The sequence below is a fragment of the Crotalus tigris genome, unplaced genomic scaffold, assembly GCF_016545835.1.
Source record: "Crotalus tigris isolate CLP2741 ecotype Arizona unplaced genomic scaffold, ASM1654583v1 scf7180000017933.3771270, whole genome shotgun sequence".
NCBI lineage: Eukaryota > Metazoa > Chordata > Lepidosauria > Squamata > Viperidae > Crotalus > Crotalus tigris.
The window spans coordinates 447,779-469,576 of NW_024096726.1; the positions used below are offsets into that span (position 1 = coordinate 447,779).

General features: G+C 42.6%; 1 protein-coding gene across 5 annotated transcripts in view; it reads right to left on the minus strand.

Annotated features, from left to right (window-relative positions):
- Positions 1–21,798, minus strand: part of TUB (TUB bipartite transcription factor) — a 128,342-nt gene that overhangs the window by 22,798 nt on the left and 83,746 nt on the right. For 4 of the 5 annotated variants that reach the window (XM_039344571.1, XM_039344570.1, XM_039344574.1 and 1 more), the window contains 3 exons: positions 17,938–17,989; positions 9,353–9,515; positions 2,263–2,400 (listed from right to left, as the gene is read on the minus strand). In XM_039344571.1, coding sequence (XP_039200505.1) covers positions 2,263–2,400; positions 9,353–9,515; positions 17,938–17,989 — 353 coding nt within the window. The remainder of the gene's footprint in view (positions 1–2,262; positions 2,401–9,352; positions 9,516–17,937; positions 17,990–21,798) is intronic. The other variant, XM_039344572.1, reaches the window with a different exon arrangement.

The window sequence follows — 21,798 nt, forward strand, 5'->3', positions numbered from 1 at the left end:
TCATACTTTAGAAACATAAGTATTAGCTATTTACACAGTCATTTGAATTTCATCCCTCCTTTATTATTAGATAACTCAAGATGGCACACATATGTAACACTGCTTCCTCCTCCTATTTTCCCCAAAACATCAATCCTGTGGGTAGTGGGCTAAGAGTGACTGACCCAAAGTCACCCACGCAGCTTTCCTGTCTAAGGTAGGCCTAGAACTCCCAGTCTTCCAATTTCTAGCCCAAAACTTTAGACACTATATGACAGGGGTAGGCAACCTTGACTCTTTTATGACTCGTGGACTTCAACTCCCAGAATTCCTGAGTCAGCATGGCTGGCTCAGGAATTCTGGGAGTTGAAGTCCACGAGTCATAAAAGAGCCAAGGTTGCCTACCCCTGCACTATGACAACATGACACTGTATATTGCTATTATATATTATTTTATATTGATACACTAGTACTATATATACATACATTTAAACTTATTATTAACAGCTCTTCCATTTCAGGCTTTTTGACCAATTTTGCTTCATTTTTAAGCAGAATTCTGCCTTTTCTTAATGTAAACTGGGTATTAAAAATTACCGTTTGAATACACTATTTGAAAATTAAATATCCCATAAATTTCTAATGAGGGCGGATATGTAGCTCATAGTTTAAAAAAGAAAATCAATGGGTTTTAAATTTAATAGTCCATAGGCATTTTTGGCCAGATCTGTAACCACAGTTAAAGAAAAAGTCACATTGTAGAAGAACACCTGCAGTATTTGGCTGTGTCCCAATACATTTATAAGAGGGTCTTTCATGATTGAGATTCAGAAAATCATTCAATGAACATTTTGTAGAGTCTAATGAATATAGAATTAGAAAATACACTAGCACTTTGGGCTAAAATGAATAGCCTTTACAGAGTCAGAAATCAAATGAATGTTTGTAGACTTAGCCAAGTATTGTATAATGTTATTTCTCTGCATAACCTAAAAATTAATCAGAACACTTTGAATAAGAAGGTATACCTATTTTAGGACACACCATTGGAGGTAGCATTTTGCAAATCTACATGCATCTTCAGAAGCAGGATACATTCAAGTGAGATTTGTAAGTTCAGCAACTTCTTGTCCAAAATAACAAACCAAAGGATGAGTTGAGTTACCACAGATAACATAACAGCAATGTGAGAATCTTGCCAAACCCAGGGATGATATTTGTCACATGGTTTGCATTTGTGCAACAGAATCAAGCTTCTTGAGATATTATGTCCCAATCCAAAGCAGTTCTCATCACTAAACAGAGGTCTTTATGACAGGGTGGAAGAAAAACATTCCAGCATGAAAACATACTATTTTAAAAAAACAATCATGTGTCATTTGCAAAGGGTTTTATGGAGCTTTGCATATGCAACAAGAGATACATGCATAAACCTAATACTGTACTGAACCTTGCTCTTTTCCCCCCTAGTTCAAGCAGGATTAATACAAAACGAAACAAGAACCAAAATGCTGGTTAAAACAAAGCTGATAAATATTGAATTAGGAGACAGGAGGATAGCAGTTATCTTGATGGCTGAAAAGTATTCAGTTTCTATTTCTAAAAACAGCAAAAGTCTCCTGTGCACTCACTGTGGTGTAAAGGCTTTTTACCCACAAGCATTGTACACTGTGTGAATATAGAGGACTTACCAGGAAGCACTTCAGGAGGGGAACATCTATATAAACAGCTGTTGTGAGAATATATGCAATTTAAAGGCTTTTACAAGAGAAACCGGACCATCTCACATACATAAGGGCAACTGCTTTGACCATCATCATTTCCAGCACCAGCTGGTACAACAGACTTTGAACATCCTTTTGCAAAAAGAAGACTTTGGCAAAAGTGGGGGTTGGGTTTAGCAAGCTCTACACGTGGTTACCCATTTTAGGAAACTTAGTGGAAACTAGTACGAGCATCCTTTCATAAGTTCCTTTCTTCATTTAGATTTGGAGAGCTGGGGTTAAGCTAACTTTAGGAAGGCAGATAATTTTATTGATGTGCATTATTGTGACCTTGTTATTATGATCACTAGAGTGCCATGCTTCATGTTCCCAAAATCTTGTAATTTGTTTGAAGACATGCAAAGGGAGATAGACAAATCACATCAGAGCTCAGATGACTTTAGTGGATAACGTAAACTCCTCAAGGACGTGTTGCTTAAACAAATCAGTCGGTTAAATACTGTTCCCTTTTAAATTATATGTCTTATTCTTATTCAGTGATGACCAGCATGCAGCCTACCTTTTTGTTTCCCTTTTTTCTCCTTCCTGGTACTGCTTGTTTGACAGCCTCCTGTCGCTGCTTTGGGTTTTTTAGTTGACTTTGGACCCGGTGGGTCTGCTGCCACCTTGACATCTTCCTGCTCAGTCTCTTGTACTGCTTGAGATATTTGGGGTGATCCAGCCAAAGAGACAGATTAAAAAAAAGAGAAGGGAAAATTTAAGAAAGAAAAGAAAGAGAAGTGCTACCAGTGCGTGAAGCCACTGAGAAGCAGGTTAAATATATTGTAAAATCATTTTCTCAAGGAATTAAACAGGAAAAAAATACAGAATAAACCAGAATAGGACAAAAAGATGGAGTATTTTTAATGGAATCCTTTATGGTTGGTTCTTACTCTCTAGACAAGGTATGGGTTTGATGTCACTCTCAAGGCCCGCCTGTATGGAGGAGTCCTTGGTATTCTCTCAGCTTGCTTGTTTTCTTGCAGACTCATTATCCAAACTAGGTAACATCATCAGTGCTAGTCCACCTGTACTGTTTGCTATCTTCTCCTTCATGAAGGAAAGCATATTTTCTAGGATGATGGGAGAGCCAGAATTTCCCACCATGTACTGCAAGGAATAATTCTGGCAATTGCAGGCTCTGCTCCACTGGAGAAAACATGAAAAACTGAAATGCAATGACTCTTACAGGATCCCAAAGGAACACCTAAGTCTCAGGCATACCCTTAGAAACTAAATTATGGTATGTGGCTGAAAAACACTGCTTATTTGGAAGTGTATATATAAAAAAAGATAAAATAAACCAAGAATGTAGGGACATATCCTGATGAATAAGGAAAAATAGCAAGTGGCTATTTCACTAGATTTTTTTTTCTTCATAAATGATCCCATGACAGTCATTTAATGAACTAACACATTCTTCCCATTTGCTGAGAATATCCAGAACACAGTTCCAAAAATTGGCACTATCCCCATTGGTCCAAACTTTTTGGCAATGTTTTCTGTAAAATAAATGAAAATCACCCAGTTTCATAGTATAATCAGGGTTCCTCTTTTGAAACCAATACATATATGTTTCAAAAATCTATGACAAAGAAGAGAAAGAAATTATAAATTATATGATTATGTTGTGCATTATAAATCATATGCCAAATATGATAAAACAGGGAGAAATGCTAATCTACTCCTAAATGTTTTGTGAAAAATATGACTCCCTGCTCCTAAAATATGTTGCATCTCTAACGCATAGTACCTAATAATAATGTTTATTTATTTAATACTGCAATCATATTAACCTCTCAGCAGATCATAACAAAACAATTAAACTAAACCACTTACTAAAACTATATTGCAAAACAACAGTGTGTCAAGGATGACATTAACCAAAACACTCAACAGCATTGTCATACTTCCTATATGCTCTACAAAATTTCAAACAACATTTGGAAAGCTAATATGGGGGAAATCTGATGTCCCGGGGGTGGGGGGGGGTCAATACTCCAGAACACCAGTGTTCCCATTGGAAGTCTTGTTGACCAAGAAATCCTTGGATTCCTTTTTTAAATATTACTATTACAATTTTAGACTTTTCCAAAGATATGCAGTTTTATAGATATGTCTGTTCTTTCTCAAATGATTCTTACTTACAAAAAAGTGTCTTTTTAAATAGCTTCAGCATCTGTTATTCTAAATCTGGCAAGGAAGAGAAGCCAGGATGCTAAATTGACTTAAAAAACAAAGAGTTAACTAGCATTGATGTTCATTTTAATGGTGGAACAAACTTTATTTTCTTAAAGGAATACTGAAAAACAGTATTATAGTAATATGGAAATACAGTATTACATAATATTCAGTAATACTGTTCTATTTCTTTGTGAATAAACCCCACTGAACTTCATATGATTTAAAAGGAAACTGCAAATGATTTCCCTGTTGACTAATAAATACTCTTAAAACCTGATGTAGATTGTAGAATATATTACCAGTGAGAATGACTCACCATATCACTTAGTTTCATAGATCTAAAGTGTTCCCAAATAAATTACTTTATCACATGGTTGTTACAAAGTGAATGTTTATTTGAATAATTCATATATATTTGCAGTCATCACTTCATCTATGATCTGACCATTGTTCTTAACACTGTATACTGTAGCTGTATGAATATTCAGATTTTTTTTGTGAAATTACCCAGGATGCACTTAAATCTAGCAAAGCAAAGCAAAAACATTGCAAGTAATCATAACTTCTCATTATATCAAAACCAATGGCATCTTAATATGCTAGGATTTAGTAGCTAACTTTTAACACTGGCTTACTTCGAAAACATTAAGTACTGTATAGTTCCTTGTAATTACTAGTCACCAAACTATATTTAGTGATGGTAAAAGGGCAAGAAGTGGGTACATGAATCTATTGCCTCATGGTTCTTATTGAACAAGTATCTGATCATTCAAACTGAAGTTATATGTGATTATAGGAATATTTTCTTTCTCAGCATTCTAGAAATAAAGCTGGTAAATCCTAACAAATGTCAAACATTCATTAAAGCATGTAATCTGCAGACCCATTTACATGTGTTGCTACTCTACTTATTCTAAGACATACACAAACTTCTTACAACTGCCACTTGTCTTCCTATTATATCAGTAATTGGAGTCTTTAGTTAGCATTTAGCCAGAAGCTATTACTATGAGTAGCAGTTTGAGGAATTAGTATTAAAGAGAAGGAATTATTTCAAAGATTATTAAAGCTTAAGTTTTCATGCGTATGTCAGCAAGAATGTGAGCAATCCACCTGTCTTTTTATGATCCAAGATGAATCTTAATGATTCTATACAAAAGAGTAGACAAACAAAATTGTGGTCCAGTCCCAAATGTTTTGGACCACAACTCCCAAACTAAAGGTAACAATGGTAACTGGGACCAGAATTTCTGTTACTAAGCAAAGTGGTCGTAAAGCATGACTTTATGTGCCAATATCAGTTAGCAACAACAATCCTGCACTTCTAGGTGCCATTGTAACCCCAGGACTGAGCAGGTCTCTAAGTCGGAAGATGTAGGAGTCCCAGGTAAGATGGCCAGAGGATGTTGTGGGAGATGCCAGGGGCAGGAACTAAAGCATAGACAAGTATCACAATGGTTGGGGTATCACATGTAGGCACTATGGAGTGCAGGTGGGCAAAAAAAAAAAAAAAAAGCGGGAGTCAGAGTGACTTCCTGCTAGCTTCCCCATTGACTTTGTTTGTGGGAAGCTAGCAGGGAATGTCAGAATTACAATCATCTGACTGCTGCTCACTGCAACATAATTGTGAGCCAGGCACTGAGCAATCACATTACCACAGGGATGCTGCAATAATTGCAACTACATAGGCCAGTCATAAGTCTCCCTCATTCAGTGCCGCTGTAACTTTGAATGGTCGCTGACCAAGCAACTCGAGGAATACTTATAATTAGTACTGTCATGTTAGCTGTAGTTTAGAGAGAGGCAGTAGTTCATTTGCAGAGCACAAAACATTCTCTTTTGGATGCTTAAAATCACATCCTTTGTGATAAAAACAACAAAATGAGGCTTTCAAGTGGGCTTCTGCAGGACTGCGGTGGGGAGGAAGAGGAAAGGGAATGACCAAACATCCATGATAAAGTCATGATGAAATATGCTGAGTTCAATGCTGTTGACCTTCTTAGCATTTCTCCTGTATATTTGGGTCCTCCACCTATTCTTGCATTGTTCTTGTTTTTGCCTAATGTCTACAGCAAAGCCATCAATAGTGACGCCATGATGGATTTTGTTTATCAGCTGGCTTGTCATAGAACCTGACATGTATTAAAATTAATATTAGCTCTATTATATTAATGTATTATTTTGCACTATTTGTTACTACTGTGATTTGTTTTACTATATTCAAACATTTATCAATGAATGGTTTATCAAAGCAGTCTTCATAGCCAATGCAACAATAGCAAAGATACAATAATATACAGTAAAAGAGATTTACAATAAAAGTGCTTTAATCAGATTAAATATCATTTGCTACCTACAGTTTCATGTGATTCAGGTCATAGTAAATTGCTTAATTAATAAATATAATTATTGTGAATATTTTGCTCTGCAAGATAAAAATGCCATTTCTAGTGAAATCTTATATGTCTAACCAGAAGTAAAGCCCCAAACTGAGTTTAGTGTGGCTTCTGGCAGATCAATAGAGAGAAAATTCTAGCCTAATTATATAGCTTTTGCCGAGTTCCTATGATGCAGTTTGTAACAAGCCAAAGATGTACTGAATTGATATTTCTTATTTTAGAAATCTCCCAGTACAATGCAATATAATGCATAGTGTGGAAAGTACAGTTTTCTTCCATGACTGCTAGTGAAACTAAAGGCACACAATGCAATATCTGCCAACAAAAAGATAGCTATTAATTTGAGTAAAAAACCTTATATGCATCTAGCTTTGCTGATATATTCTGAGTGAACTTTGGCAAGCTCCAAGGAAGCTAATTATGTGACAGTTTAAAAGCCATTCTTCTGAAGAGATGGCCTTAAACCAGAATATAGAAATGATGGAGGGAAACAACTTGGAAGACTAATTAATGGGACTGCCAAATAAATAGCAAGAAACACACATATTGCTAGATGCCTGTTCCAATTAGTGTTATATTGTTAGGTCCAAGAGTGACACTTAGAGATATTTCTGAGCAGTTTATTGTTGTTCGCCTATATACAGAAATCTTGCCAGACTGAAGTACTTAACTGCATAACTATTAGATCTGCCTTTGAATTTCTAGGTGGGGGAGCGGACCGCCTTTTCCTATATATCAAAGATTCCAAGCTCCAATATTTTTTCCGCTGTCTGAGAAACAGCTCCTCCCTCCTATGACTCTAGACTACATTCCACCTCATATATTTTAGTATATTTTGATATCAGAAAAATATTTTTCTTATTTAAAAAAAATCAATAATTCCTTGATTCCTCCAACAATTTTGAGATGTGGCACAATTTCTTTAGTTGCCAAATTCAAGAAATGCTACAGCAGGGATTATATGTGATAGAGGCCTCTACCTACATGGAGGGATTGTTAGGAATATCAGCCTGCAATCAACCTTACCAATTTCCAGCCAAACAGCTTTCCAGCCTCAGGCAAGCTATGGTAGGGATTCTCCCTGTGTTTATTTCTTGATAAAGGGGTAAGTCTCAAATGGCTAAAACAGAAATGATAAACATCTGTGCTCACAATATAGAATACTCCATCCAGAATCTTATGTAAACACTGCATATTCTAAGCCTACAGAATTTATAAACTGACTACATTAAGGAAAGTTCCACAAACAAGTGGATTTTTGGTTATTGCATTCTATTAGGTTACTGGTTGTCGTCTTCTCCTTCTTCCATCTTTCCCAACATTACAACATTCTCCAGAGCTTGGCTTAATATATCTGAAGTAAAATAATTTGACCCTGGTCATTTATATCTTGAGCGAGAACTCTGAATTGATTTGTTCAATGATCTGCTTGTTTGTTTTCTACTAGACTACAGCTTATTAATAAAAGCAACAGCCTTCGTTTCCTGAGACAATTTGAGGGAGAAAAAAAGAATCTCTATGGGAGGGACAGAAGGCATAAATAAAACATGATTTATGCTGAATAAATTAGTACAGAATACAATTACCCTTTGCCAAGCAGGCTATGAATTTATATGAATTCATTCTGAACTGCATATATAAATGATGAGGCCTGTGTGGAGCGGCAATGCTTCATGGAGCTGCCTTAAGTTAGATCAAAGGAATGATTTGATCTGTGGCAAGATGCTCCACCTCAGCAGCACTCATCAAAGCAAGGTATGTTCTTTCAGACGGCTGCTTTTCCAAAACTGCTGGAAGGGGTGTCTTTGTACCTGTGCAGATTGACAGAGGCCTTCCATGAGTACCAAGCACCTCAATGTTTCATAAATCCTCCTCAAAACCCACTTCAGCTGAGGCTTTGAACAGGTCTTTGAAACTAGTAAAATCTTCAGTGCTGTTATCACCCTGCCTAGTGTCTTTTATTTGTGCAACAGGCAATCATATACCATGTTTTCCCCAAAATAAGACCAGGTCTTATTTTGGGATAAGCCTTACCTCACCTCCGGCACCGACAGCCCCACCCAGCTGGTCCACTTCTTCTGGAGCCAAAGTTCTGCAGCTGCATTCAGGCCTTTCCAGAAAGCCTAAGCAGCTGAGTACCAAGTTATGGATTCTTGGTGCTCAGCTGCTAAGGTCTTGCAGAACCAAGCTATGGATTGAATCCTTATTCAGTTTTTGGCTGCAGAAATGCAGCCTGGCTGCAGAAGAGGCCTCAGAAGAAGAAGTGGGCCGGCAAGGAGAGGCCTGGCTACAAGGTAAGTGGGTACAGGACGGGTGGGGCAGCTCCACACCCCCACTCCAGTCTGATTTTTAGATGTGTGTCTCGCCCCAAAACTAAGGCTTATTTTTGGGATAGGGCTTATATTAGGTCCACCCACCCCCCAAAATCAAGCTAGGGCTTGATGTAGGTGTGGGCCTTACTTTTGGGTAAACATGGTAGCAGTGAAAAAAATAATAAATATTTAAATCAATTCAACATGAATATAACTAGTACAAGTAGTCCTCAACTTACAACAGTTTATTTTAGTGACCATTCAAAGTTACAACAGCACTGAAAAAAGTTACTTATGATCGTTTTTCACACTTATGACCGTTGCAACATCCCCATGGTCACCTGATCAAATTTCAGGTGCTTGGCAACTGACTCACATTTATGACAGTTGCAGTGTCCTGCGGTCACCTGATCACCCTTTGTGACCTTCTAACAAGCAAAGTCAATGGGGAAGCCAGATTCACTTAATTGCAGTGATTTTTTTTAGTTTTTAACAAATGTCGAAAGTAAAGTCGTAAAATGCGACAAAATTCACTTAACAAATGTCTCACTTAGCAACATAACTTTTGGGCTCCATTGTGGTTGTAAGTTGAGGACTACCTGTATTAACTTTGTATTAAGTTAAAATTTATTCTTATTTTGTAAAATGAAATCATTCTCAGAGATATTTATATCTTGTCAGTCCACATAACATTGTACAATAAATTGCTGTATACCATGATAGATAGTGCTGCTGTTACTATTGAGGTAAGACTCAACCAGTGGTGCTTGTTCTTCAGATTGTTTCATTCTCCGGGTCCTTGTGCGGCTGTCTACATTGGACTGAACCATCATTGGTTCCTGACGTTTCTTCTTCTGCTTCTGTTCTAGCAATGCTCTCTACAAAGAATACAAAGAAACAAAAAAAAAAACAGTTTGAATGCTACAGCAGGATGGTAACTGCAAACATAAAGTTTGTTAGGTATCATGGTTGATGTACTGAAACAAATGTTATCCGGTTTGATTTTAACACTATCAAAACATCATCACTTTTGCTAATATCTGTGTGAAAATAAACACTACTTACAGTATTGAAAAGAAAACAATTGAAAGCTAGATATTTCAAATAAAAACTAAGATCGGGAAGCCCCTCAGAAGTAGGTGTTGTGTAGGACTGTACTCCTTTACCCACTTAACTGGAACCAATCTAAAAATATGGTATAAAATTATGGCTATCTTTCCCAGTAGGTGTCAGAATCCAATTATATTTCATCTTTAATTATCAAACATAGAAACTCCCAATTCTGCCTTCTCTGGATTCTGCCATAAGAGGGAGAAAAGGGGGAGAGCAAAGGGGCTTTATGGCCCTCACTTCCTTCAGCACACTTCAAAGGACTGAATGTGTGTTTATTGTGGCCTCTAAGCTTTAACATATCAAAGAAGAGTAATTGCCTTTCATGTAGTTATCTGAAGTCTCCATCCAGACGGAAGAAGAAAGGGGATGGAATTGTGATACTTGAAACTATCACTGGAAGGGGGGTTGATTGGGTGGGACTACTGGGGAACCCCTTAAAACCTTGAATGGGAGAGCTTGAACCCCAAGTCCTGTCTAGCATGCCTGCAACCATTTTCTCTTAATAAAGGATTCCTGTTGGAAGAGCTATTCCAAGAGTTCTGTCTTCTTAAGATGCAAAGTGGGGTGGGTCCTTACATTAGACAGGACTTGCAAAATTAATCCACCTGGAAGGTAGACCCTTGCCGGGGGATTTTGCAAAAATTTACCATGTCAGACAACGAAGCAAGAGAGGGAGAAAACTCCCTGGAAAGAGAGCCGCTGACCCAGTTGGAACCTTGCCAGATGTTGGGATCCGAGAGGCCAGATTTCTCAGAAGAAGAAGTGGTGGAGACACAGGACCACAAGCCTCGCTGGTCGATGGGCGTTGGAAAGAAAAGCGAGTGGGGAAAGGAATCAAGAAAAGTGACCCTGAGACGGGGAACCAAGCAACCAGAATGGAAGCAGGAGATGGAGAAATCCCTGCACGCAAGTGAAGAGGGAGGAAGCTGTATGCCGTACTCAGACTGGATCCTAGAGAGAGCTATTGACCTGATGAAGAGAACTCTCAGCTCCCTAGGAGAGGAGATTCCTGAGCCCTACGCCCGCCCCAGTTCCTGGAGCCACAAAGGGAGAGACACCGAGGGGGACGTGGAACCTGCAACCCCAGGGACATTTACTGATCCAGGAGCTCCCACCCCCTACCGGACCACAGATGGAAATCTGGACGGAAGACACTACCACCCACAATGGAGGCACCGATCCATTCCAAGACGTCCACCGTTGGAGGTGAAATTCAAAGGGGAGCCAACACGCTTGGGGTTTTTCCTAACCCAAGTCCTCAGCTACATGGAGGAATATGGGCAGGACATCCCCAGCGACAAAGCCCGCATCCGGATCGTGCAATCTGCCCTGGATGGACCAGCTGCAGATTGGGTGGTGAACCTGCATGACTCCAATGCCCCAGAACTCAGTAACTTCAACCGTTTCATGTCCTCGTTGAGAAGACGGTTTGAAGACCCCCTGGCTGATCGCAAAGCCCGTGAAAGAATAACAACGATGAGGCAGGGCAAACGCCCAGTGGCTGAGTATACACAAGAATTCCGAGCCATTGCCAGCAAACTGAATTGGCCAGAAGACATCCTCCTTGGCCGTTTCAAAGACGGACTAAACTATGATCTATATGATGCTTGCCTGCCCCGAGGAGACCCACATCGACTTGAGGAATGGTACGTCTTGGCAGAGGAAGCAGAGATCGACATATTGAAGAGGCATCGCCGAGGAAAACAATGGAGCCGCCCCCCGCCTGAGCTGACACACCAACCGGTGAAATCATCGGATACAGCCAAGAAGCAGATGGGGTGTTTCAAGTGCGGAAGAGAAGGGCATCGAGCTGTAGAATGCCGCTCAAAGGCCCCCCAGCACAACCCAGACAGATCCCCAATCAACAAACCCAGAGGGTATTCAGCTAAGCCAAAAGAAACAGCCATGAAAATGATGGAAATTGCAGAAAACCCCACCTCTGCTCACCAAGGGGAAAGAACTCCAGCCTACACCACAGGGACGGTGGATGCCTCAGATGACAGCTCGGAAGGCGAACCCCTGGTAAGTGGACGCATCACACCCATCTTCAAAACAGTGACTATATTAATCCCCCCCATGCCCGAAGCTGTGAAGGTGAAAGCCTTAATAGACTCTGGCTGCACCCGCTGCCTCATTAGCCCAACACTAGTGGGGAATCTGGGCATTCCATCCAGGAGACTGGAACAACCAATCTCATTTGGCCAGCTAGATGGATCCATAGCAGGGGGGGTGCCAGCTACCCTAGCCACTCTGCCAATACACCTCTCCCTGGGCAACCATGAAGAGGACTTAACGTTTGTGGTGACCCCAGGTATGGAATGCCCAATGATTCTAGGGATGGAATGGTTGAAAAAATGGAACCCCTGGGTAAATTGGAGGACGACAGAAATCAAATTCCCGAAGGGGGACCCTATGGACTTAAAACCCCAAGAGAGGCTACCAGAATCAAGAATAGAAAAAGCATCCATAGGAGAGGAAAAAAGATTAACAGAAATACCAGAGGAATATAGGGACCTTGCTGAAGTCTTCAGTGAGGAGAGGGCGAATGAGCTTCCCCCCCACCGACCCACAGACTGTACCATTGAATTCAAGCCTGGGGCAAAACTCCCGAAGCCCAGATTATACTCCATGAGCCCAAAGGAGAAGGAGGAAATGGAAAGATTTATAAAAAAAAACCTGGAGAGAGGTTTCATTGAACCAGCTAAGCCTAAAGTGGCTGCCCCGGTCCTTTTTAGAGAGAAGAAGGATGGCTCTTTACGTTTATGCGTGGATTATAGGGCCCTGAACACAATCAGTGAAAGCAACCTATACCCGCTGCCCCTCATGAAAGACATGCTGTCACACCTATCGAAAGGGAAAATTTTTTCTAAACTAGACTTAAGGGAAGCTTACTATCGCGTGAGAATCAAGGAAGGGGACGAATGGAAGACTGCATTTAACTGCCCCATGGGGTGCTATCAATTCAAAGTCTTGCCATTTGGATTACAAGGGGGCCCTGCAGTCTTTATGCAATTAATCAATGACGTTCTAAGGGAGCACCTGTTTAAGGGGGTCCTTGTTTACTTGGACGACATTCTTATCTTTACCGAAACAAAAGAAGAACACGTCAAACTTGTCAGAGCGGTTTTAAAGAAGCTGCGAGCCGCTCACCTATATGCCAAACTCTCAAAATGCGAATTCCACCAGGAAAGGATAGACTACCTAGGCTATCGCATATCCCCACAGGGCATTGAAATGGACCCAGAGAAGGTCAGAGCAGTATTAGAATGGGCACCACCCCGCACAAGAAAGCAACTACAAAGTTTCCTGGGCTTTGCAAATTTTTACCGCCAATTCATCCCCTCATTTGCACAGATAGCCTTGCCCCTCACCAACTTACTAAAAACGAAGGGAACATCCTCAGTAAAACCTAGCCAGCCACTAACATGGACAATGGAGTGCCAAGCAGCGTTTGAGAGACTAAAGAGACTTTTTTCTGCCGAACCAGTACTAAGGCACCCAGATATGGACAAGCCCTTCATAATACAGGCAGATGCAAGTGATGTGGCAGTGGGGGCTGTGCTATTACAAGAAAATGATGATGCAGTATTGCAACCCTGTGCATATACATCTAAGAAACTCACGGAAACAGAACAGCGCTGGCCCGTATGGGAGAAGGAGGCTTATGGGATACGTTGGGCATTACTCACGTGGCGACAGTTCCTGGAAGGCAACAAAATCCCCTTCCAGGTATGGACTGATCACAAAAATTTAGAAGCCCTGAAAACTTCCAGGAAACTCAATCCCAAACAAGCCCGCTGGTCCCAGCATTTTCACCAATTCCAATTTAAGCTCAAACATTTACCAGGAAGAAAGAACTTCCTGGCAGATGCACTATCTCGCATGCCCCAATATAACAGCGCACGAACCACAGACTCTAGACCAATAATGGCAGAATCACAACTGGCAGCGCCAGTAACCACAAGAACCCAAGCCAAAATAAAACCACAACTGGACAGCCAAACTGGGATTGAATTCAGAAAAAGTTTGGAAACAGATGATTGGTTCCAGAAAAACAAACATGTGTGCACAATGAGAGACGGATTGCCTTGGGTAGGGGAAAAGTTATATATACCAACAACTCAAAGACTAACTTTCATGCAACTTTGCCATGACACAAAATCAGCAGGGCATTTTGGATTTGTAAAAACTTTACACTTAATTAAACGGCAATTTTGGTGGCCATCAATAAAAAAGGACATAGAAAGTTATGTTGCCAGCTGCCCAACCTGTGCATCAGCAAAGAGGTTGCAAGGGAAATCGCCAGGGCTGTTACAACCAGTGGCAAGTCCCTCAGCCCCCTGGAGGGAAATAGCCATGGATTTTATAGTGGAATTGCCTGAAAGCAATGGGAATACTGTTATCTGGACAGTCACGGACCTATTTTCCAAACAGGTGCACTTTATCCCTTGCCAAAAAATTCCCACTGCAAAGGCCTTAGCAAAACTTTTTATCCAGCACATTTACAGATTGCACGGGGCACCCCAACGCATCATCTCTGATAGGGGAGTGCAATTTACGTCTACATTTTGGAAGGAATTTTTATCCCTCTTAGGGACCACTCAGGGACTGACATCTAGCCATCACCCTCAGACAGATGGACAAGCGGAACGCTGCCAGTCGGTACTTGAGCAATATTTGAGATGTTTTTTAAATTTCCAACAGAGTGATTGGACGGACTTACTTCCTTTTGCAGAAGTTGCCTACAATAATGCAGTCCACTCCAGCACAGGCTACACTCCTTTTCAAATAGCCAACGGCCAAAGTTTCAACCCTATGCCAGAGTTAACCCCAAAAGAACCAACGATCCCTTCACTGAAAGAATGGATGGAAAACCTACAAAACACCTGGCCAATAGTCAGAAAATCACTAGATGAAGCTAGGCGGGCATACAAAGCACAAGCCGATAAAAAAAGGGTTGAGCCTACACCATTCATTATAGGAGAAATGGTGTACTTATCTACAAAATACCTAAAGTCCCTACAGCCCTGTAAAAAACTTGGACCAAAATATATAGGACCTTTTCCAATTAAAAGGATCATAAATCCAGTAACAGTAGAATTAGAATTACCCAAAAACCTCAGGCAAATACACCCAATTTTTCATTGCAGCTTGCTGAAAAGAGAGCATCAGTCACCTCTACGGCCAAAAATCCCCCCCCCACCACCTCCAATCATGGTGGAGGGGGAACAACACTTCGAAATAAAAGAGATCCTTGACTCTAGGAGATATCGTGGAACAACTCAGTACCTAGTTGCCTGGAAACACCTCCCTGCCTCACAAAATGAGTGGGTCCATAAACGTCACGTCAGAGCCCCGAAGCTATTGAAGAAGTTTCACACAGAGTATCCTAACAAGCCTAACTAAATTTTTTACTTGTGTTTTCTTTCAGGTGGATCTCTCTTATTGTTAAGAGGGGCCGGATGTCAGAATCCAATTATATTTCATCTTTAATTATCAAACATAGAAACTCCCAATTCTGCCTTCTCTGGATTCTGCCATAAGAGGGAGAAAAGGGGGAGAGCAAAGGGGCTTTATGGCCCTCACTTCCTTCAGCACACTTCAAAGGACTGAATGTGTGTTTATTGTGGCCTCTAAGCTTTAACATATCAAAGAAGAGTAATTGCCTTTCATGTAGTTATCTGAAGTCTCCATCCAGACGGAAGAAGAAAGGGGATGGAATTGTGATACTTGAAACTATCACTGGAAGGGGGGTTGATTGGGTGGGACTACTGGGGAACCCCTTAAAACCTTGAATGGGAGAGCTTGAACCCCAAGTCCTGTCTAGCATGCCTGCAACCATTTTCTCTTAATAAAGGATTCCTGTTGGAAGAGCTATTCCAAGAGTTCTGTCTTCTTAAGATGCAAAGTGGGGTGGGTCCTTACATTAGGCTTAAAATGTAAGTGCTCCATTTCATGAATGTAGTATGAATTGTCAGATTAATTCCTAGTTGAGATGCAACAAAAACTTTTTTAAAAAAGGAACAATATAGTGAATTCAGTAGACAACCCCAAAACATTCCATGAAGGGGGCTTCAGTGACTGAAGCCCAAGCTCAGGGCCTTCATGACCTTCTGGCAGGGGGAACCTTAATCCAGAGAGCAGGAGTTTCAACAGAGAAAATACGCTTCCTGAGTCCTGATAACATTGTTTAATCAAAGAAACTTGAAGCGTTTCCACCCTGTCAGCTTGATTTGGCCACACAGATGTCATAGGAAATTAGTGAGTGCTTCAACGAAGCCTTATGCCATACAAGGGTTTATAGATCATAAGCAGCACCTTGAATTGCACTTGAAAACAAACTGGCAACCAACACAGCTTGCAGGACAGAGGGCAGACATGTCAAACACAAAGCCTGGGGGCCAGATGCGGCCCGCAAAGTGGTTTTATGTGGCCCGCAAAGCCATCCTGGAACGGCCCCCTCTGCCTTGGCCCTGGCCCAGGCCAGCCAAGAGCCAATGTACAATTTTGTGGTGGCCATCTATGCTGAAACGCATTCAGTCTTAGCTCCACAAGGCTGTCTGGAAACAGCAAGGAACCATTCCTTTGTGAGGAATGAAGAAATGGACTATGCCTTGGTGCTTGCCCCGGTCCCACCCCTTTCTGCCAGAGACCCTCAGATCTGTCCCACTCCTGCCCAGGCCCCCACAAGCATCCTTGACGCGAATGATGTAGAGCTGGCCACGCCCACCCAGTAAGCCACACCCACTCCATCCACGCCCATCCAGTAGGCCGCACCTACCCGACCCCCCAAGGGCAACCGCAATGCTAATGCGTCCCTCAATGAAATTGAGTTTGACACCCCTGATGTACGGATACCAAGGCAGGCTGATAACTGCCCCTTCTACTACATTCTGAACCAATTGAAGTTTCCATGAGGTCTTTGAGGGCAATCCCAGGTAAATAGACAAGCTGTGAGTGACTACACTACCTGAAGAGCTTCCTGTTCTAGAAAGGTTCACAACTAGTTGTGGATGGAGCTGAACAAAGGCCTTCCTGTGCAAAGCTGCCACCTGCTCATCAAACAGGAGTTCAGAGTCCATGAAGACCTCCAGATTGTGTACACTCTTCAATGAGAAGACTAAGCCCCCAGCAACTTGTCAGAACTGTCAAGTTGGATTGGATGTGAGCAATTTTATCTGCTAGATAGCCAGAATGTTCCACACAGCAACCCTCTATGATCCTGTGGCCAATCCTTACCTAATAGGAACAAGCATATCCTAAACAAGGCCACTGAACGACTATCCACTGATACAATAAGGGTAAAGAAATAACATTTTGCCACTTACTGCCACAAAGTCATCCCTAACATCCCTAAATGAGCCCACGTTGGGTTGTACTCGCTCTGAATTCCTTCTAGAGAAAGGATCTAATAATTAGTCCTGATTACTCCTGTGAAAAAAATTAACTGTTCTCAATTAAATAAAATATATTTTCCCTATACTAGACAAGTCCAGGTACATCACTCTATTTTTCATGAATGAAAAAGCACAAGCATAAAGCAAAAAAAAAAAAAAGCCAACACAGTGCTAGGCTGCATTAACAGAGGGATAGAATCAAGATCACGTGAACTATTAATACCACTTTACAATGCCTTGGTAAGGCCACACTGCATCCTTGGAATACTGCATCCAGTTTTGGTCACCATTATGTAAAAAAGATACTGAGACTCTAGAAAAGTACAGAGAAGAGCAACAAAGATGATACGGGACTGAAGGGTAAAACATATAAGGAACGGTTGCTGGAATTCGATATGTCTAGTTTAATGAAGAGAAGGACGAGGGGGGACATGATAGCAGTGTTCCAATATCTCAGGGGCTGCCCCAAAGAAGAGGGAGTCAAGCTATTTTCCAAAGCACCTAAAGGCAGGACAAGAAACAACAGATGGAAACTAATCAAGGAGAGAAGCAATCTAGAACTAAGGAGAAACTTCCTGACAGTTAGAACAATTAACCAGTGGAACAACCTTCCTCCAGAAGTGATGAATGCTCCAACACTGGAATTTTTAAGAAGAGACTGGACAGCCATTTGTCCGAAATGGTATAGGGTTTCCTGCCTGATCAGGGGGTTGGACTAGATGACCTCCAAGATCCCTTCCAACTTTTTAATTATTATCATTATCATTATTATTACATTTTAAAAACTCACCTGTCTGTCAAGCTTTTGTTGTCGCAGGTTGCTGCTCTCGTCATCTAAAACACTGCCAAGATAAATATTAAAAAAATATTAATTTACTCACAGAAGAAATTCTTGCTATTTTCAAAAAACACACGCACTTACAGTATAACCTCCATTTAAAATACTCAGTCCCATACACGTTGGATTAGATGATTCCTCCCATTCTCCCTAGCCAAGTTCCACGATAGAAAAGGCTAAATTATAAAAACTATGTGCATTGGATATCAGTCTGATTCATATGATTATCCATCTTTGGCTTGAGGAGCTTTATAAAATAGTTCTCAGCTTCAAAGAGATTTGAATTATGTATCCCCTTCGTTTTCCCCTTCATGTAACACTTCCTCACTACATCACTAGGCTCATCTATATACAGTTCTGATAACTTTGCCATAGGAGAATACTTCAATAAAATATATAAGCAGAATAGAATAGAGTAGAATAGTTGCAGAATTCTAAATCAGACCATCAACTTCCCCATTAAAAGTGGGAAATGACCATATAAACTGGAACTAGATGTATTAGATCTATGCACTACACTATTCAAATGTTTCAATTTATTGAAAGAGCCATGCAGGAACTTGGCATACCTACACTTAAGGAAAATTGTCAGCCAGATCCACAATTCCTAATGATCATACCTAACAACTTCATATGATGTTAAACAGCCAGAATAAAAACCGTATGGTACCACACAGTATAGGCACTGCAAGATGGATCAGTATTCCCCAAATATCTCATCAGAAATCTTCTTCCAGGATAGGAGTAGAACTATACCAATGATGGCAAACCTTTTAGAGACCGAGTGTCCCAAAACCACCCTGCCCCTTGCCCCATCATTCCGCTCCACCCCTGCCCCACCTGCTAGGCCACCCACCACCTCCACGGCCTGCCGCAGACGCTCAGGCAGCCCTGCAGCGCCATGGTGGCTACACCCTCTACCCGCGCCCTGCATCATCTGCGCGCGATGGGGTGTGAGGGGCAGAGTCTTTCCCTGCTGCCCAGCTGCCATGTACTTGGTTGCGCTGCTCTGCGCCCGGGGGCAACTCTCCTGATGAGGGGGCTGCAGGGGGAGGCAGGGCTGGGGCAACGGCACGCGTGCCCACAGAGAGGGTTCTGAGTGCCGCCTCTGGCACGCGTGCCATAGGTTCGCCACCACTGAACTATACTATCCTAGTAGTAGATAGTAGAGTCATGGCTTGCTTCTCTCTTCTCTGCCCCGCCCCCCCAAACCTTCCCAAGACAGTCCAGGAGGAGTCTAAGGCCAATGACATCAAAAACCATAGAAATATCAGAAGCACAAACATTCCCATCTTAATCTCTCACATCGTCTCCTAGGTCAATTAATACATCTGTATGTCATGATTTGTCTTGAAATCAAATTGAAATAGATGGGGCGTTGACTTACCTGAACACCTTTTCTCAGCACGGAGATGGATAATCCACTCAGTGGATTGAGACTGTATTCCTTGCCCAATCAGATCAGTCAGCCAAAGTTGCCACACCTGTCCTGGACCACGACTTCCCAGTCTTGACACGAGCGCAGCCATTGACTGACAGTAAGACGCTTTGGCTCAACTAAATATACCCTATTATCCTAGTCTATAAGGGTGGGTGTGGATTATCCATCTCCGTGCTGAGAAAAGGCGTTCAGGTAAGTCAACGCCCCTTCTCCAGCACTGGAGATGGATAATCCACTCAGTGGGACATACCAAAGCCTATTGTCCCTTGGGTTGGGGAATAGACTGGTCTGTGTGTAACTTTGCTCTAGAACCTGCTGGAGAACCCTCCTACCGAAGGAGGCCTCTGCAGAGGAGTACTTGTCGATTTTGTAATGGCGAATGAATGGCGAGGGCGAGGCCCAAGTGGCTGCCCTGCATACTTCTTCAATAGAAGCCTGCATGGCCCATGCTCCTGAGGTGGCAGCGCTCCTTGTGGAGTGGGCCGTGATATGCTTGGGGACTTGCAAGGACTCCGCCTGGTATGCCCCAGTGATGCATGCCCTAATCCACCTACCAATGGTAGAGGACGAGACCTTCCGGCCCCTAGTAGCGGGGTGGAAGGATATGAAAAGCGCTTCCGAGCATCGGAATTCCACTGTGCGTGAAATGTAATGTCTTAGTGCCCTTCGTACGTCCAAGGTGTGCCATTGTTGCTCCAGGGGATGAGCTGGGTTTGGACAGAAGTCTGGTAGGACTATTTCCTGTGATCTGTGAAAAAAGGAGTTGACCTTTCGAATGAAGGAAGGGTCTATTCTTAGGACTACCTTGTCCCTGTGAAAGTGACACAGGTCCTTCCTCGTTGAGAGAGAAGCTAACTCGGATATCCGTCGAGCTGACGTGATAGCTACTAAGAATGCTACCTTATGGGTCAGGTAGCGAATGTCACATGTTTTGAGTGGTTCGAAGGGCGCTCTGGTAAGAGCTTGTAGTACTCGTGGTAGTTCCCACGATGGATACCTGTGCACGGTTGGCGGTTTGATGTTCGCAGCCCCCTTGAGAAAGGATTATATTAAGGGATGCTTGCCCAAGGATTCACCGGGGCTGGCAGAAAGTATAGTTGAGAGGGCGGCGATTTGCCTGCGCAGCGTGTTTGGCGAGAGGTCCCTCTCTAGGCCATCTAGTAAAAATTCTAGGATCTTGGGGACTGTGATCCCTTCAAGTAACAATTCCTATTTAGAGCACCATGATTGGAAGCTTCTCCAGGTGGCCTCGTAGATACGGTTCGTGGAGGGGTGCCTTGATGCCTGTATGACCCTAATTACACCCTGTGAGCAAGCCCCCTTGGCTAAAATTGACTGTTCAAGAGCCAGACGGCTAGTTGTAGCCATTGTGGCTCTGGGTGGGAGATCTCCCCCTGCTTGAGGGAGATCCTCTCCGGAGGAATCTGCCATGGATTCGTGCGGGAGAGACTCCTCAGGTCTGCGAACCAAGGTCTCCTTAGCCAATAAGGGGCCACAAGGATTACCTCAGCTCTTTCCCGCAGAATCTTGCGTACTACCGCCGGAAGGAGAGGTAAGGGTGGAAACGCATACAGGAGTCCCCTTGGCCATGGGCTCCGTAATGCATCCGTCTGCTCTGCTCCCCTGGATGGGAGTCAGGAGAAGAAGCGAGTTAGGTGGGCATTGGAAGGAGAGGCAAATAGGTCCACCTGGGGAAGCCCGAAGCAGTGACAGATCTCCCTGAAGATCCTCGGGTGTAGTTGCCACTCCGAGTGATCTATTGTTGATCTGCTCAACAGATCTGCTTGGATGTTTGCCTCCCCCGATATGTGGTCGGCCTTTATGGAGGCCAGATTTTGTTCCGCCCAGGCCCCCAGTAGGAGGGCCTCGGCCAAGAGCGAGCGAGAGTGTGTGCCCCCCTGACGGTTTATGTGGGCCTTGGCTGTCACGTTGTCCATCAGGACCAGTACGTGCCTGCTTTTTATGCTGCTCTGGAAATGCCTTAACGCTAGGTGAATAGCCCACAGCTGGAGCCAGTTTATGTTGTGTCGGAGGTCCACCGCTGACCAGCGGCCCTGTGTCCACTTAGTCCCCAAGTGGGCTCCCCAGCCGAATAAGCTCGCATCTGTTGTGACTATTACTCTGTCTGGTTCCCTGAAGGGGGACCCTCTGAGAAGGGCTGGAGATAGCCACCACCTGAGGGAGTGTCGTACTCTCAGAGGTATGCCTACCCTCTTCCGGGATGCACTGAGTTGCTGTCTCTGAAACGGGAGCATGAACCACTGCAGTTCTCTTGAGTGCAGCCTTGCCCAAGGAACTATTGCTATGGTTGATATCATCTTCCCTAGCAGCTGGGAGAGGCAGACCAGCGTCACTGACTGACCGCGGCTTAC